This window comes from Bactrocera tryoni, chromosome 1 (assembly GCF_016617805.1).
Source record: "Bactrocera tryoni isolate S06 chromosome 1, CSIRO_BtryS06_freeze2, whole genome shotgun sequence".
Classification (NCBI taxonomy): Eukaryota; Metazoa; Arthropoda; class Insecta; order Diptera; family Tephritidae; genus Bactrocera; species Bactrocera tryoni.
Genome location: NC_052499.1, coordinates 79905292 through 79923088, shown reverse-complemented (window position 1 = coordinate 79923088; position 17797 = coordinate 79905292). Strand labels below are relative to the sequence as shown.

At 36.3% G+C, this 17797-nt stretch overlaps 2 protein-coding genes across 2 annotated transcripts; both read left to right on the top strand.

The window, feature by feature from the left end:
* Nucleotides 1-7221: 7221 nt before the first annotated feature.
* On the top strand, nucleotides 7222-8541 carry LOC120766979 (protein apnoia). The gene is made up of 3 exons (XM_040092775.1): nucleotides 7222-7327; nucleotides 8186-8319; nucleotides 8392-8541. The coding sequence occupies exons 1-3, from the start codon at nucleotides 7222-7224 to the stop codon at nucleotides 8539-8541; spliced, it is 390 nt and encodes a 129-aa protein (XP_039948709.1).
* A 4577-nt stretch (nucleotides 8542-13118) lies between these two features.
* On the top strand, nucleotides 13119-14167 carry LOC120776929. The gene is made up of 2 exons (XM_040108005.1): nucleotides 13119-13668; nucleotides 13725-14167. The coding sequence occupies exons 1-2, from the start codon at nucleotides 13119-13121 to the stop codon at nucleotides 14165-14167; spliced, it is 993 nt and encodes a 330-aa protein (XP_039963939.1).
* Nucleotides 14168-17797: the final 3630 nt, after the last annotated feature.

Sequence of the window (17797 nt, the reverse complement as noted above, 5' to 3'; positions counted from 1 at the left end):
TTGGCTTAGCAATTATTTATAGCGAGACGAGAAATTGTGGCAGAGTGTCACTTGATGCCAAACCGCTTACGGAACACACAACTGACCACAACGCCGTGAACACCTACTTACCGCCAGCTTCTATCTCTATATCTCTAGATACTTGTATATTTGCACATACTTTCATTCTAATTAGGTTCTCAGCCTACTGAAATTGTGTGCAGTGAGCATTGCCTGCTACAGATTTTTCTGCTTTTCCACTTTCTATTTAATATGAATCGCTTTCCAGTAGCTGGCAGTCAACCGTTAATTGTTTGGTTTGAAAAGGTGCCGCCTTAGAACTGCTTTAGACACTTGCTGATAATGGCTATCGATCAATATAAATAAATAGAGATATAAAGAGATATTTATACAGAGTAAATAGTGTTAAAAGTAGGTCTTTATTCTAATATATATAACCCAGAAATATTCATTAGAATAAGTAAATGAAGCAAAATTCCTATTATGATTCCTATATGATTATTTAGACTATAACATACTATATACCGAACAATATTGATAACGATTTTTATACCCTGAAGTTTGCCACGATGTTTGGAACTCCGGGACGAGCTGAGAAGATTTAGCCATGTCAGCCTCTCTGTCCGTCTGCCCATCCTGTCTATCTGTATATATGCGAACAAGTTCTACAGTTTTCGAGATATCGATCTAAAAAATTTTATACATTCATTATACATCCCTAGGAACCGCCGGGAGAGAACTATAGTATATAGCTGTCATACTTTTTTTATACTCTTGCAAAATATTGCTACAAAGTAAAACTGTTTATTCGTCTAAAGGTTCTATGTATCACCTAAAACTAATCAAGAGATTTATATATATATATATATATACATATATATATATATAAATCCATCCCATATATATATATATAAATCAATCCCGTCCATATATATATATATATAACTGTAAATTGAGTAAAAATTTAGATATTTTTGATGAAACTTGGTACACATATTCCTCGAAAAAAATTTAGGCAGAATTCGTAGATGGGCGTAATTGGATTACTGTAGAGCCCAAAAAACGCCATTAACCGAAAATTTATAAAGTGTCATTATTAAGCATTAAATTAGAATATAAAACTGTTTGGCTCAGGACATTAAAGTAGCCAGGAGCAGTTGTGGTCACTCTATGTCCTATACCACTAAAGCTACAACAACCAAATTCAAAAACAAATGTTATAAGAACCCCTACCGACACTGTAAAATTACTATAAATCAATACACAAAATTTTACCCACGAAATGGTGTGACAAGGCTTTAATGGAGTCGGAGTAAAATTAGACGATGGGGATGACACCGCCTACTTTATCTCGGAATCCGACTCACCGATTTCGACCAAATTTGGTACGTATAATTCTTTTTACATTCTTATGTTCCATAACGAAAACGAGCGAAACCAGACTACAACCACGCCTATTTCTCATATAGTACAATTTTAAATTCCACTTGATTCTTTCATTTTCCAATACACAAATCAAGAAGAAATTGATATAGAGGGATAAAACTTTGCACCAATAATTCTTTTAAAATATGCTACCTTAATGCAAAAAATTATCCAAATCCAACGAAACCGTAATAATCGTCCACCTGTGCTTGCTATTCGTCGAATTGCTCAAGTGCCGAAGAACCACGCGAAGTAATGAAAGTAAACTGAAGACGATCTCAATAATTGGGACTGTCTCAAACTACAGCCTGGCGGATTTAGAGAAGGGATAGGATTCGTATAAAATTTTCTCACTCAAGGACTGAAGCCATTGAACCTCCGTAAACGTCGTGCATTTGCTGATTTTGCCTTGGAAGAAATTGAAGGCGATGTCAAGAAATTCATCTTCTCCGATGAGGACTACATTTCTCTGAGTGGTGCGGTAAATAAACAAAACTGTTAAATCTGGTGCGAAGAAAATGCACAAATTATTCATGAACAACCACTACATTCACCTAAATTGACAGTTTAGAGAGGCTTTTGATCTGGTGGAATCATCGAACGAGAGCTTTAGAGTGATTAAAGGTTTATATGGAGGTTTTTGTCAAAAAATCAGTGACAAGCGTCGGCCGATGATACGGCGCCAGGACCCTGCCTCACGGTATTGTGGTCGAGCACGACGAATGCGTGACAAAAGACGCTTCATAACACCAAGGTAAAACACAGCATTAATCGTTTGGCCAGGTGGGACGAACTCTCGGTGTACAATACCCTCGGAATCGTAAAAACAAATTAGCATTGTCTTTATTTTTGACTTCTGAAGAAGACCGACTTCTGATCGTCACAGAGGTCCTCACGACCTTCTTGGAATCGCTTAAAACACTCATGCACCTTCTACGGGATAGGCACTGATCACCATAAGCTTTTTTCGTCATTTGAAATGTTTCAGTAAACGTTTTCCCAAGTTTAAAACAAAATTTAATATTTGCTCTTTGTTCAAAATGCATTTTACGACCAATGACCATGACCAAAAGCTGCTGTCACTTTTTGATCGATAACAACGATTGTAGTTATCCAATTGTCTTAAAATTTTTACGAAATGTCAACAAGAGATCAAATTTTTTATTTCATGTACCCACCAATAGGTGGCGCCACCAGAAGCAGTTATATTTAAAAAGTTCTGTTTCTTTTGCGACAGACCTTGTAGATCGATTGTAGAGTTTTTTGAAGTTATTGAACTTTAGCAATAAATCAGACTCTTCTCAAGCTGTAGATGTCAATATTGAATGTGCTATTCATGACATGCGACTTTATTTTGTGGAAAAAGTATTCGAAAATTGGGTTCATCGAATTCGTTCCTGAAAAAGAAGTTTTGGAGGTCATTTAAATAATGCATATTCCGAACTTTATTGCATCGATTCCACTTCACATTAAATAAAAAACATTTGAATTTTCTTAACAACTATTGTGTTTTTTTTTTCAAGAACCTAAAAATAACCGTAAATAAGCTCTTAGAAAGCTATTAATTTTCATTTGTGACTAAAACCTCTTCATTTAATTTGCATAGGAAAAAACCAAGCGCTAAAGTAGATAGTGGTTGGCCAACTGTTGATAGTCGACAACTATTATTCATTGATAAATAACAAGTGTTGCCGGAAAATGCAGAGTAAAAGCTTTCAATTGTGCTGCATTAATTGCGGTTTTCTCTGTGTAAATAAAGTAATTGGCTTGCAAACATTTTGACATGCCACATGTGTGAATGTTTATGTGCACATACATATGTATATATAGGTATGTGGATGAGCACATATCCGTTTGCCGCTTATGGGCGGCAAATGTCTGTCCGTGAACATAAACTATCTAAATGCCAGTATGTGTGTTTTGGTATGCGCTTGTGTCAGTGCGGTGTGTTTGTGTGTGTGTCGGTCTAATTTTGTATGCAATTGTGCACCACTCAAATATGCATTTTATGGCATGCGCCGAGTCGTCACCACATAGTTTCACACATGTACTAGCATACGTATGTAAATATTTGAATATGCATACATACTACCGTACAGCGGTTGATTCATGTTTTTCGTGTGAGTTAATTTGTTCTGCATTAAGTGGTCTCCCGATTAAAACAATGAAAGGAAAAATTGATATTTAAAAAATAATTTAGCCATATATGAATGAACAGTATGTCGAGCTTCATATTAGTTTGGTGCGTGCAGTTTTATATTTATTTTATTTATTTATTTTTATGATCAATTTTGACTATGTATTATTTCCTATAGCAACATATTCGGTTAACTATAGCAATAAAATGCCATACAAACTGAACACATAGTTACTAACAGAAATGCACCTGTGAAGGATATTTAGCTTCGGTGCAACCGAAGTTAACGTTTTTTCTTGTTTTTATAATCAATTTTGCTATGTAAACATATTGTTGGAAAAATGCCAATACCACCAAAAATTTGCCTTTATCAATATAACATAAATTTTAATAAAATTTGGAAAGTAAAATGATGCCGATTCCATAAAAACGATGAGGTCAAAATTGGAAAACCTAAATATCATGAAATTATCACGAATTTTCGCTTGATCTCGTGTCTATCAACCTTCAGAATAATATATAATCCTCGATCAGTCATAAAATCCGCATGTTTTTGAAATAAATGATATGTATAGTAAACTACGAAATATTAAGATAACCCCGCCCGCATGATAATGTATAATATTTCTATCGACGATTGAAGTATGCAATACAAGATTATTTTCCTATAAACGTGCGAAAATTTATGATCAATGTTCAATTACACACACTCCTTTATGTTTTTTCTCATCCACACCCGTCCTATGCACCAAATTACTTGAAGAGTTAATAAAGACGCACCTACTTCTCTGTCGAATTTTTCCGTAGTTAAATATGAAAATTTACCCACAACACGAAATGCAAATGTTTTCACATTTGCATAAAATTATGAATATTGATTTGATTGAAAAAGTAAAAACGAAAGCGTTAGTAGCCAAAAATGAAAACAAATATTTGTATGTGTATGCCATGAATGTATGTGCTCCCAGGTGATCGTTTGACAAATAATAAACTCGATTGGCCCTATGCGCCGCCATAAACAACATAAGTCACGTACGTTAGGGTTCGTGTCTGCATATGAATATGTTAGAAATTGTATATTTTGCTATAAAATAAAGAATATTTGAAGTTTAAAGATAGTGTTAATAGTAACATCTATGATTGACCGACTTCTTCCTCTTTTATTGGGATCAAGGAATAGAATTTTTTAAAATACAGACAAAACTTAACGAATGTTCATATTATCTAGCGGTACCTGCTAAAACTTCTATGAGTTTTCCATTGCAGTCTCATTTTCTCTATTTTATATCAACTCTTTTAAAAATGTTTCTTCATATTTATTAAACTACGTATATTAGGATGACTAAAATTTCTTGTTTTTTGTGATTTTATTTCATTGAGAAAAAGAGCCTTAAATTTTTACGATAAAACCGAAAGAGACTGTTTTGTAAGCATTCAATTTCCTACAAAAAAAAAAACTATGAAATAAATATATTTTTAAGCAGTTGAAACCGAGATTTGATTTTTTTTTTTGATAATAGGAAAAAATAGGATACTGTAAGGCGGAGAGCCGAGTTAATAGCGCTTCAGTCGTTTTTTTTGCTATTTGGCGCCAACTAGAGATACCAAGTGCAGCCAGGTCCTTCTCCTCCTGATCTCTTCAACAAAGTGGAGGTCTTCCTCATCCTTTGCTTCCATCGGCGGGCACTGAATCGAAAATCTGTAAAGCTGGAGTATTGTCTTTCATCTGAACAACATGACCTAACTAACGCAGACGATGTCTCTTGATTCGCTGGATTATGTCAATGCCGCAAAGGACCATAAATCTTTCTGCATAACCTTCCTATCGAACACTCCTAAGGCCGACTATCAAATGATGTCATTGTCCATGCTTTGTACAATGTAGCATGACGGGAATGATAAGGGAATGGTAGTGTTTGGTCTTTTTTCGTCGATAGGGGACTTTACTTTTCACAGCACCTTTTGGCAAGAGTTATACTGCGTTGGATTCAGAGACTTATGTTAATATTTTCCTTGATCCTGAGTCCAAGATAGACGAAATTATTCTACGACTTCAAAGTTATGACTGTCAACAGTGACATGCGAGCCAAGTCGCGAAGGCGATGACTCGTTCGCAGTCAGACACATACTCTTCGCTTCCTTATCCAGTCTGGAGAAAGCAGGGCTAACGGAGTAGATTGAAGGAGTCGCACAATAGGTAATCGCCTTGTCAGAAACCTCGTTTGGTTTTGAATGCCTCAGAGAGGTCCCTACGATCCTGACGGAGCTTTTGGTATTGCTCAACGTCAGTTTACCTTCACCAAAAGTTTCCTTGAATAAATTGATTGTTTCAACATCATTCTATTTAGGCACGAAAAAGTCATTAATCATAGTACTATAGCATTACCCATTGACTGTATTATTACGTTTCTACAATGCTTGTAGCACCTACAAGGAAACGACGGAGACCTCAGAAAATATGTATATAAATGATCAGCTTAATGAGATGAGTCGATTTGGCCATATCCGTCTGTAGTAGATACGCGAAATAGACCCTCAATTGTTGAGATATCGATCTGAAAGTTTGCACCCGTTTTTTTCTCAGCAAGAAGCTGCTTATTTGTCGGAATGACCGATATCGGATCACTATATCATGTAACCGCCATACAAAGTGAACGATCGAAATCAATACTTTGCAAACGAAGTTAATTTTTTTTTATTTTTTTTTAATTAGAAATATTATTATTTTGTAACTAATACCAAAGCAGCACAAAATAAATATATGAAATTATTGCATTTGATATTAATATGTCAACAATCATAGTAAAAGGGTCGATGTGGGTGTTTATGAGTACATGTGTGTATATGTATGTAACTTGAGCCAACTTAACCATGGGGAATTCGTTGTTTGCAGTTTGCATAAAAAATGCGACGATGACTAAATCACTGTGAGGCAGTTAAATTGCATTCGATCGCGTCAATTAGCCATATTTATGAGCAATAAATTTGCGCAGAGCTTTTCGTTTACAAATATAAACATGTACACTTACACAATCTACACACACACACATGTATTGACCGACTGTGGTCTGACTTTGGCCATGGCAATGCGAACGAAAATTTCTTTTTTGCCGCGCAAGCTTGCTGCTCGCCATTTAAGCTTAATTTTTTGCGGCTTTATTGTTGTTGTCTGCTCGACCAAAAATCGGTAAAAGGTGGTAAGCGAAATGCGCCATGCCATTTGCACCGCGTCCAACATTTTTTTCGGTACACGAATGCACATACCTCGGAGTGAAATAGTTGCCTTGTACTAATGTAGGTGACCGTGTGTGATAGTGTGTGTGTGTGTGTGCGTTGGTGGCTTGTAAATGGCTAGTCGTGACAATTTAATTTCTTTTACACACATTTTTTCCAAATTCTTTCTTCTGTCGCTATGCTTTTGGGGTTTCGTTTTCAATTTCGCTTTTTCGTGATTTGTCAAAATTCTACATGTCAGCGTCGAGTGCCCTGCGACGGCGACTATTAAAGCGCTTGTCAACGTCAAATCGGTACTCAATATTATACGAACTTTCAACAGTACCTCAACGCTGCCGCCGTTGTATTGCTTAAGTGTGTGTGTGTCCTGTAAACTCGATTTTTCCCTCTTAAAGGATTATAACTAAATAAATTAAAGTAGCAAAATGATCGCTAATAAGAAAATCGCTTTCGTCGTTCTGCTGTTCGCCGCTGTTATGAGCCAGGTTTTGTGCCAGCAAGTCGCTGAGGATAACGCTTCCGATGTTGCTGGTTAGTGCTTTTGTCGTTATTTGATAAAAAGTGAAAGTGCTGAATAAGTTGAAAAAGTTTAAATGTGACAGCATTTCAAAATGCTGAGATAAATTTGACAAGAGTTAAAAAAAACAAAAAAAGATTAAAACTCATAAAAACATGTGCTTTTTAACGCAATGAGAATAACAGTCTGAATTTGGAAAAAATTAAACCTTAATACTCTTTGCATTTTGACCATAAACTTAAATCTTTAATTCGAAAAAAATATATTTGTTTGTTGGTTTTGTTGTTTTTTTTTTCATTGTGTAATTTTTTCTATGAATTTTTTTTCATATTTTTTTACTTTTTTTATTTTAATTTGTTTTAATTTTTTTTTTGTTTTTTTTTTATTTATTTTCCTTTTTTATTTTTCATGTTTCATATTTTTTATTCCTAAAAATTTTCATTTTTGGAATTTTTAATATTTAATATATAAATTTTGGTCACCTACCTACCTTTTACTTAATTTTTATTTATTTTTATTTTCATTTCCATAAATTTTTAATCCTTTCTTCCTTAGTTTTGTTTTTCCACCCACCTCCCTCCTCCCCAAAAATTTTTAAAACTTTTATTATTTTTTAATTTTTATTTTTAAAATTTTTATTTTTTATATTCATTTCTAATTTTTTATATGTATTTTATAATATTTTTTTATTCCATTTACTTTTTATTAAAAATTCTATTTTTGTACTCTCATTTACACTTAAACTTCTTAAATAACGGTTCTTTCAATTTTAAATAATATTTTTAATTTTAATTTTCCGCTCTTCTTTACTCATTCGAATTTAATGCAAATTGCTTTCATAAAAATTTTGTGTTCACCTTCCACGTACGCAGAAGGTCGCACATTCAGCCATCACTTCCTGAAGCGTTTGAGTTTTGCTGTCATTCCCGGCGCCTTTGTTGTTGGTGTGATCACCACCCTCTTGGCCGCACTTACCGTTGTCTCAATGAAGGGTCTGGGTGTTGGTGTAAGTATTCCTAAACTTTTTTTGCCTCAATCTTTCTACACAAAATAATAATATAACTTCAAACACTTTCAGGTAATCCTCTTAATTCTGGCTATCGGTCAGATGCTGTCACGCGCCATTCCTCAAGTGCATGCTGCTGCTTATACCGCTCCCGCCCCCGTGCCGGTAGTCTACTCGCACTCACACACCCAACAACCCGTCTGGCTCGAGAAGGAATGGTAAAAGGTGTCGCACGTAGAGAAAACAGGACTTTTGTTACCTCAGTGAAGATGAAGATTTGTCCAAAAATCAAAGAAAGAAGAACGAATGCTGAAATTAGACCAAAAATGTTATTAACTCCTAATTATTAGTATTTTAATTAATTTAGTTAGTTCTAATATTTATTTATTTATTTAAATATTTTTATATTTTCAAATTTGTCAACTGACAAATGGAATCTGTAAAACAAACAAAACAAACCCAACAAGATTTGCGAAAATAAATTATGTGAAAAAATGCGCTCAAAGAAAAGTGAAATGATTTTCATTATTCCATTGTAGGTAACCGCTATTTAGTATTCAGAACTGCTCTTAGTACTTCCTCGACTTTGATAGCGTTGCAAACATGGGCAGCCACGAACGTGACCATTCAATGTTGCACGTTTTGATCGATGGATTTGACCGGCGATCGGCCGAAGCGAACCATGTAGAAAGAAGAAAGTACACACGAACGACATAAAATGTGTCGATAACAGTTTCGGTGCGGGGGAAATTAGGTCAAACACTGTGGTTGTGAAGCGTTTTCTCGATGTCGATAAAACGGGCGAAACCTACAGACAAATATGTGTAGTTATTATTTGCTAAGTTTAAATTTGCTTAGTCGCTCCACTGACAAGCTTAGAATCACCAAAAATATAGTAAAAAACGGCGAAAGTTGTAACAAATTCTGGTTTGGAATGTCTGCTTAAAACGACTTCTAAACGCCTACTCAAATATGGTAACTATACTTCTATACAACTTTAACACTATATGAGAATTACAGATTGACGAATTATACGAAAAGTAATCAGCTTGGGTAAAAACTGAAGCCGTTCGAGCTTCCCTCTTGAAAAGCTCCAAGAAGATCCAAGGTTTTGTATGTAAACAAGCAAAATTGCCGCATTTGAGACAAAGAGCAACCTGAAAAGAAGCAAGAGCGTTCATTTTATGAAAGAAAAAATAAGGGATTGGAATAGTTTGTGGGCCGGTGGAATCATCGGTCTACATTTCTTCAAACCCGTCAACAGCGACAGTTAATGCACCATGATAACCGAATATTTGATGCCTGAAATTGAAGCTCGTGATCTCAGCGACATTTTGGTTTCAACAAGACGGCTCCATTTTCCACACATCACATCAATCAATGGATTTATTGAGAGAACACTTCGGTGAGCAGATAGTTTTACGTTTTGGGCCGGTCGATTGGCCAACAAGATCGTGTGATACCACACCATTAGACTTTTTCCTGACGATATGTGAAATCTAAAGTCTATGCGAACAATCCCGCTTCCAATCAGACCTTGGAGAAAACATCACGGGTGTCATTCGCCAGTTACGAGTCGAAATGCTCGAACGAGTCATCAAAAATTGGACTCAACGGATGGAAAACCTGAGACGTAGCTGCGGCCAACATTTGAAAGAGAAAATCTTCAAATAATAAATGCTAAAAGATGTTCTTTCAAATCATAATAAACATTCCTCACTAAATTTGAAGTTTCTGTGTTTTTTCTTTAAAAAAGTAAGAAACCTCGAAATTGATCACCCGCTAATATCATTTATACCAAACCATGTTTTGTGATTGGTAGAAAATTTTCCTTTAGAGTACTATACTTCTTGATTTTGTTCAGTCCTTAACAAATACTCAAGAACAGTCCATTACTAAATCTTCGTACACCGTTGTTATTTATCCTTTTTTCAACATTGCATAATTATTTAGATAAACACGGTATATATGTATGTATATCGGCAATCGGTAATCGGCAATGGTCTAGCCATAGTATTCGGCTTCCCTTGGGTCAACGAAAAGATCTTTCTTGCTGCAAATACCCAAACAATCGATCCGATTTAAGTTAAATATATGTACATCATTTTGTTTGATAACTGGATGCCATTTTAAAGGCATTCATACAAAAACTGAATTTCACAAAACTCGTCTGGCCTACGAACTCGATTGAATTTACCATACCATCGAAAAACTCTAGTCCTTGTTCATAGATGCACTATTGCTAGGTTGATCCTCATCGAAAGTAGTAAAAAATAATCATGCGGAAGTAGTTAGTTACGACTTAATTCCACTTTCTTGGCCGAAATGAATATTTTGGGTTACTGTAAGCAACACAAATAGCGCTCCTATGCCAAAACGTTCTGAGATATTTAACATCATAAGTATCAGCCCCACCACACACATAACAAAACCTTCCTGACTGTCAACATCGACACCGTTTGCCAGATCGCCGGCTTACCGATATTCGACGCTTGATGTCATCACATTTTTATCACTAGTAACCAACCGTTTCAAAAATGGATCGTAATATTAGCAGCGATTTGACCATTCAGGTCACGCGCTGTTTGGGTTAACTCGTTAGACATCTATACATCAGACTTCTATTGCATCAAACTTTTAACTCCTAGGAAATCGAAACACTGCTTACATAACGGCTGTTGTTATAGCGGCGAAAAATATTCTTGAAGTAACTTCGAGAAATAGTTGACAATCCTTGGTTGGATAAACAACTAAATCCGTTCCGGTTGCGATTACGATTGTCTTGGGAACTTACATAACGGTTGGACTGGTCGATTTCCATTATTCGACAATTAGTCTTCCAGAGCGAGGCGCATCATTGACATCAATATATCTGGAACGAAATGGATGAAATCAAACTTTTGTCAGATTAGCTGTTACAGTATCAAGATAATAAACACTATTCACATTTTCACTATCGCTTTGTCGCAGCAAAACTGTAATTTATTTGAAAAATCTATTGGTGTTGGAATGGTGGAACTTATATTTTTATTTTAAAAACCTACGAATCGTACAAAGCCTTTAAAGGTGGTCGAGAGATCATTCTCTAAATGATAAAAAAACTAACAAAGTGAAGAATATGTTGCTCGAAAATCGAGATTTTGGTGGATAAGTTGTGTATGAATCGCGTTCTTGCTCGACTTGTACCGACAAAGCTGAATTTTTTTCAAAAAGAGTACCGTAAAAAGGTCTCTTTGCACACACTTGACGAATTCCGATCCCACAATCATGGAGAGCAATAAAACTGCCGTTGAGACATGTTTTTAGGAGTTTGACAAGTCAATAATTATCTGAATAGAGGTAAAAAAATGAGACGAAAACAAAACAAAACGCCGCTCAAAAATCAAGTTGATGCTCATAGTCTTTTTTTGATATTCGTGGTTTGGTGAATCATGAACTTGTTCCGAAAAAACAAGCGGTCAATAAGAAGTTCTATTTGGCCGTATTGAGGCGTTTGCGTAAGAACATCCGTCGAAAACGATCGGAATTGTTGAAGAAAAACTCATGGACTCTACACGATGATAATGCACCATCGCATCGAGCCACGATTGACTGAATTTAAAGCCAAAAACGCAAAGAATACCATCGTTTAACCTTTTTTTCTTGTTCATCAAGCAAAAATTGCCGCTCCATGGAACCCGTTTTCAGTCGATCAAAGAGATAAGGAAAAGTTCACTGAAGGAGCTGAAGCTCATCCCAAAAGGTGCTTATGAAAAGTGTTTCGAGGACTGGAAAAAACGTTGTCATAAGTGTATTACATCTGTTGGGGATTAATAAGTGCTAAAGCATAGACATACTTACTTGATATATCTGGCCATATACTTTTCTGTATTTTGAAATGAAATAAACTTTAAGTCAACACTATATAATAATACCTTTGAGATCCCGCCAATATTTTGTAATGAATTTCCTAAATGTGCTTTTATGCTCGCAGTGGAAGACAATGGCAAAGAATTGTACCGCACAGTTGCTTTTAATACAGCCACAAATTGATAAGCGACCAACATTTTGCTTAACAATTCCACTCACGCGGCCTAAAACAATCCGCATACTCAACAAATATCTCTCGTCTGCAATAAATATTTACTGTTTTTACACATAAGCGCTGATCCACTTATCGATCATTCATTGAAATATCAATGTCTGCCAGAGTCAGTCCGAGTGGTAACTGCGAATCCAAGATTTTGTGTGCGATTTACTTGCGAATTTGTGCTACTTAAGACTACTTTTACGCGAAACAATAAATAGAACGCTCTTTTTTTCGAAATATGGATTGGACAGACAATTGCACCGTTAGCATTTGTGGCATGTTGCATGAATGCATGCCAATACACATGTTTTTGCACGACCAAATGCATATGTTTACAACAATTAACGATCAAGTGAAAACGGCAAGAGCAGAAATCGAAGAACTGAAAGTTGAATTGCCAAACAAGCTGTGGTGGATAGCGGCGCTTATGGCAAGCTGACCAGCGCGGCGCTGGACTAGATTCTTTCCAAGAACCCCATTAAAGCGGTGCGCAGCAGCATTTTCTTATTTGTTTCGACGTCAACAAGAAAGTCTAGAATTTCCAGCTTGCAAACACAAATGGCCAAAGCGAAGCGTTGGGGTTTGCTGGCGCGCTGCACGCTTTACTGCATCAGTCGCTAATCGCGCACAAAACCGCACAGAAGTGCAACTGCCGTGCAACGCGACGACATAAAAGCCAGAGTTCTTTATTTTACCAGGAAATATTTCACAAAAAAAAACTCTTTCAAAAATGGCGCTCATCAACGCTCAGCTCATTTGGGCAATTATTGTTGTTGCGCTAATCGCGCGCACCAATCAAGAGCGTTTGAGCGTAGGCAGCGCGCCTACGCAAATTCACGCGGAAGATTTTGTAAAGCGTAGTAGCAGCAGTGACTCCACTTTAAGCGCACGCCACACTGATGCGCTGATAAAAAGTGTGCCATACTTTCAGGCGTCACTGCCAATGCGCGTGTACGAGTGCTTACGCGCCTTCAGCATTTTGCGCTGCACGAAACTGTTTATTTTGCAAAAAATGGAGGAGCGCAAGGCCATCAGTCAAACTGGCAACTTAACACGCGACTTTCTCGATCAATTTTTCGACGCGGAGAACAACGTTGGCAGCCTGACAGATAACAAGTATGCGAATATGACGGATGAGAAGCTGAATCATTGCTTGGTGGTGCGCTTTCAACGCTTCTTCAAGCATCGCGATATCAAATTGCATTTCCTTCCCGGCGTAATGGTGAAAATCGTGCCGAGTCGCGACAACAAGCTGAGTTTCACGCTGAAGAAGAGCAAAAGTGAGTGCACTCAAGGTAACGCTGGTATACAAACTCAATTTTCCTTTGATTTATAGAAACTAAAAAGCATGCTGATCGCGTGAGCGGACGCGCCACCAAACTTGTCGAGGAAATCGATGAAACGCTGGACACAGCGGAGCCCACCATAGAAACGCATGCCGTTGAATCGGCGCTCACGAAGCAAAGCGATTTAGGTTTAGGCGGCGCTGGTGCAGGTGGTGTTGGACCTGGCGGTATAAGACGTAAAATTAAAAAGGCATCCTCTTTTGCTACTTACAAGAACACAATTCTGCAAATGGCCGTGCCTGTTATGGTCATGCCCGCAATTCTGCTGGGGTCAGTGTTGCCATTCCTGTTGCCTATGCTGAAGTTGGCCACCATAATGTCGATGATGTTGAATAACAGCGCTTTTATTGCGGCGCTCGTTTATGCCGCGCGCACCCATGCGAACGCGCAGGAGGAGCAGCAAATCAGTTACCCTCCACAGGGTTACTTTTAGTGGAATTCGTATTCTTAATGTGTTTTGAAAATGTTTGAAATAATAAAATTTGAAGAAGTACTTAGTTGTGAACGTATGACTTGTGTCATTTTTGTGTCTTAATTTAGGCGTAGGATTGGAGTTATTGGAAATATTCCTTATCCACTTATAAATAAGGTATTTTATAACATAGCCAATCAAAAATTATTTAAAAGCTTTTCAGATAATAGAGAAAAAAGTTCAAGTCAAAATCATAAACGGAAAAATCGTTAAAAAACTATCTTACGCTATTGATGTTTTCAACTACCGATGCTTTACCACATCCAGCACGATCTAGGGTCATAATTCTTGCGGTTAATGAGTTTCACGGTATGGTAGTTAAAATTACTACTACTCGCCTAGCGAGGTTGTGGGCTCGGGCTTGGAACCCGCCACGTAAAAACCACTCCCACAGAAAAATAAATGACATCCTCGGATGAAGGACCCCAGTTTTGATGACGACCACAGCAAACTTAATAAGTATGCCGGTGCCGATGCCCATCTGGTTGATATCGTCATAAAAGTAAAGTCTGACATCATCGCCCTACAAGAAATGCGATGGGTGGAACAAGGCCGGATATGAGTAGATCCTTGTAACATCTACCCCAGTGGCCATATAAAGCAGCACAAATTTAGTGTGCGATTCGTGGTAGAAGAAAGACTCAAGTCCTGGAATTCACTCTGGTAGCCAAAATTTGAATTAGAGCAACATTTTTGAAAATAATACTGATTTGCGCCCACGACCTGATGGAACACAAGGACGATTTGACGACTGTTCCCGCCACGATGTAAAAATTGTGCTTGGCCAAGAAGGCATCTTTGGTAAAACTACTACTTGACTGTCTCCGGATCGAAAAGTTCAAAACCAGATCGATCATATTATACATGAACGACCAATGTCTCTAATGCTCTTGAGGTGCGTACGCTCCGAGGACCGTCAACAAACACATGGAAGTTACGACGTCGAGAAGGTACAATGGCAACCGACAGTTAAACGGTTTTCTACTCGACTTGCACTCCTGCTATCTGAGAACACTCATGTTTTATAACATAGAAGGGTGTAGAAAGATATTAATCTTGATTGTCATAGGTCAGCTTACGTGGCAGATAAGTATATGCGATAGTACTCCGACCTGAACATTACTTTTGGACCTTACCTAATAAAAATGTTTTCCCTATTACTACTTTTGCCTGATCGATCATTCAAAGATTGTAGCAATGCTTTGGATTATACAAGTAATATTTTCTGAATTTCATGAGGATATCTTACCAAATAAAAACGTTTTACATACATGTATGTATATGTTTCCAATCGTTCAATGGTTCCGACAAATTGCAGCACAGGAGGAAAAGGTGTACAAAATTTTAATTCAGTATATTGAAAACTGAAGGACTAGTTCACGGAAAGTTTGATATGGCTATATAAACCCAGCTTATCCCACTCATTAGGGTCTCTGCCGTTTCCTTTTGTGTATATATCTGAAGAGGTTCTCAGACTCCGAAGCTTAGTTCAGTTGATGATAAGGAAGTTCTCTAAGCAGTACATAGAAGATCTTTCAAAAAAGGTTATAACTAGAAACCCATATGTAAGAGTATTTTATAAATAGATTACTTTATTCTGATTTTTTTCTCGATTAATTACGTCTGAGCAAACAAAAACTCAATGTTCAATTAATAAAAGTTCAATACATATTCATATTTCTAAATAATGTTTTCGTCATCATAGACCAGAATATCAACTCTGATTATTCATTAAACAATCTCGATATTGTCTTGAAGAATTTGTGGGTTTAATGGTAAAAGGTGGATTGAAGACTATCACATATACTGCTTAACTTAACAATTTTTAAATTTTCTTTTTACCCCGTTTCTTATCGAAATATAAAAAAAAGTCGAACTCCATATGAAATGTCACAATAAATACAATTATTTAATATATTCCTGTTATCCAAGTAGTAAATGACGAAATACACTGGGAGATCGTGCGCCATAATTTCTGAATAAAATTTAGAAGTAATTTTAATGAATTTAAAACAACACTGGCAAAAGTTCATACTTTTTAATTCCCAATTTTGATAACTAGCTTTGTCGCATGTCTCAACTACTGAAAATTGGTTATGCTAATTCTATTTGTTTACCGGAAAGTCTAGTTATCTAATGCAGATCAAACACGTGCATATTAGAAAAAGAACTGAAATAAAATAAGTAAGGAAGTGTTAAGTGTGGACACAGCCAATCACTGGATGAGCTCGCTATAGCTCATATTGAAGTGTTATAAAAAATGAATATTAAACGTGGCTATCATTTTATAAATGTAAGTAAATGAAAATAAAAAGAAGTATAGTCCGATTTTGATCATTTTTGGATCAAAGTTGACACATGAACTCCACACCATATGTTACATTCCTAATGGTTCAATAACTTCCTCATACAATAAAAACCTCCTTAGAAAGCATAATAGATAGCGAGACGAGATCATCTTGTTCATTTATATATCTGTATAGTATAACACTCTAAATATCTCACTTGGTTCTAGCTACTGAAAAAAACGCTAGATGAAAAAACTGTTTTACTCTGATTCACATGTTAATGGGTATAACAAATAACATTCAGACAACATTTCTATCTACATAATAAAAGTATGAGTATCAGAAACGCTTACAAAATCTGTATAAAATATGCATTCTCAAAACAACTTTGAAGATTCCAAACTCATTAAAATAAAGTGTGCAATGTTTCCATTAATTATTGTGTTTATTAAGATTTTCTTTATATTATATAATATTAATAATGAAGCTGATCGTTTTATTTGCGGAAAATATACTTCGATATTTGCCATTGACAACCAAGCGATGAGCAAATATATATTAGGTTGTCAAAAAAGTCTTGCGGTATTTTCGCTATTTGGCGCTGAAACGCCTGTAGTTCTAGTTTTATTCATCGCATCAGGTCATGCTATACCTTTTTGGAAAGCTCATTTCACGCGCTAACACGTGTTTGACTGATTGTCGTTTCTTTTAAGTCGTTTGTGAGTTATAGCGTCGCAAACATGGAGCAAAATAAAGAGAAAATACGGTATATTTTACAGCACCACTACGAAAAAGGCAAAAATGCATCTCAAGCCGCCAATAAAATTTGTGCAGTTTATGGACCCAATACAGTTTCCATTTCCACCGCACAACGATGGTTTCAACGTTTTCGTTCTGGTGTAGAGGTGGTCGAAGATGCGTCACGCTCCGGAAGGCCTGTCGTCGAAAATTGCGATAAAATCGCTGAATTGGTCGAAAGAGACCGACATAGTAGCAGCCGTAGCATCGGTCAAGAGCTGGGCATGATTAATCAAAAATTCATTTCAATTTCAATAAAAAAAAAATCAATAAAAATACCGCAAGACTTTTTTGACAAACCATTATTATATTTTTCTAGAGCTTAAACATGCCATGATTTGGGTATTGATTTGGAGAAGTAAAAAACCTCGATCTTAAATAAAGAAATCTGACAGTAATGTATATATTTAATTTTATTCGAGGTTTATCCTTATTGGTTTCAAGTTGTTCCAAGGCAAAATCAGCAAACTCACCAGGTTTACGGTGGTTTAATGGCGTTAGTTCT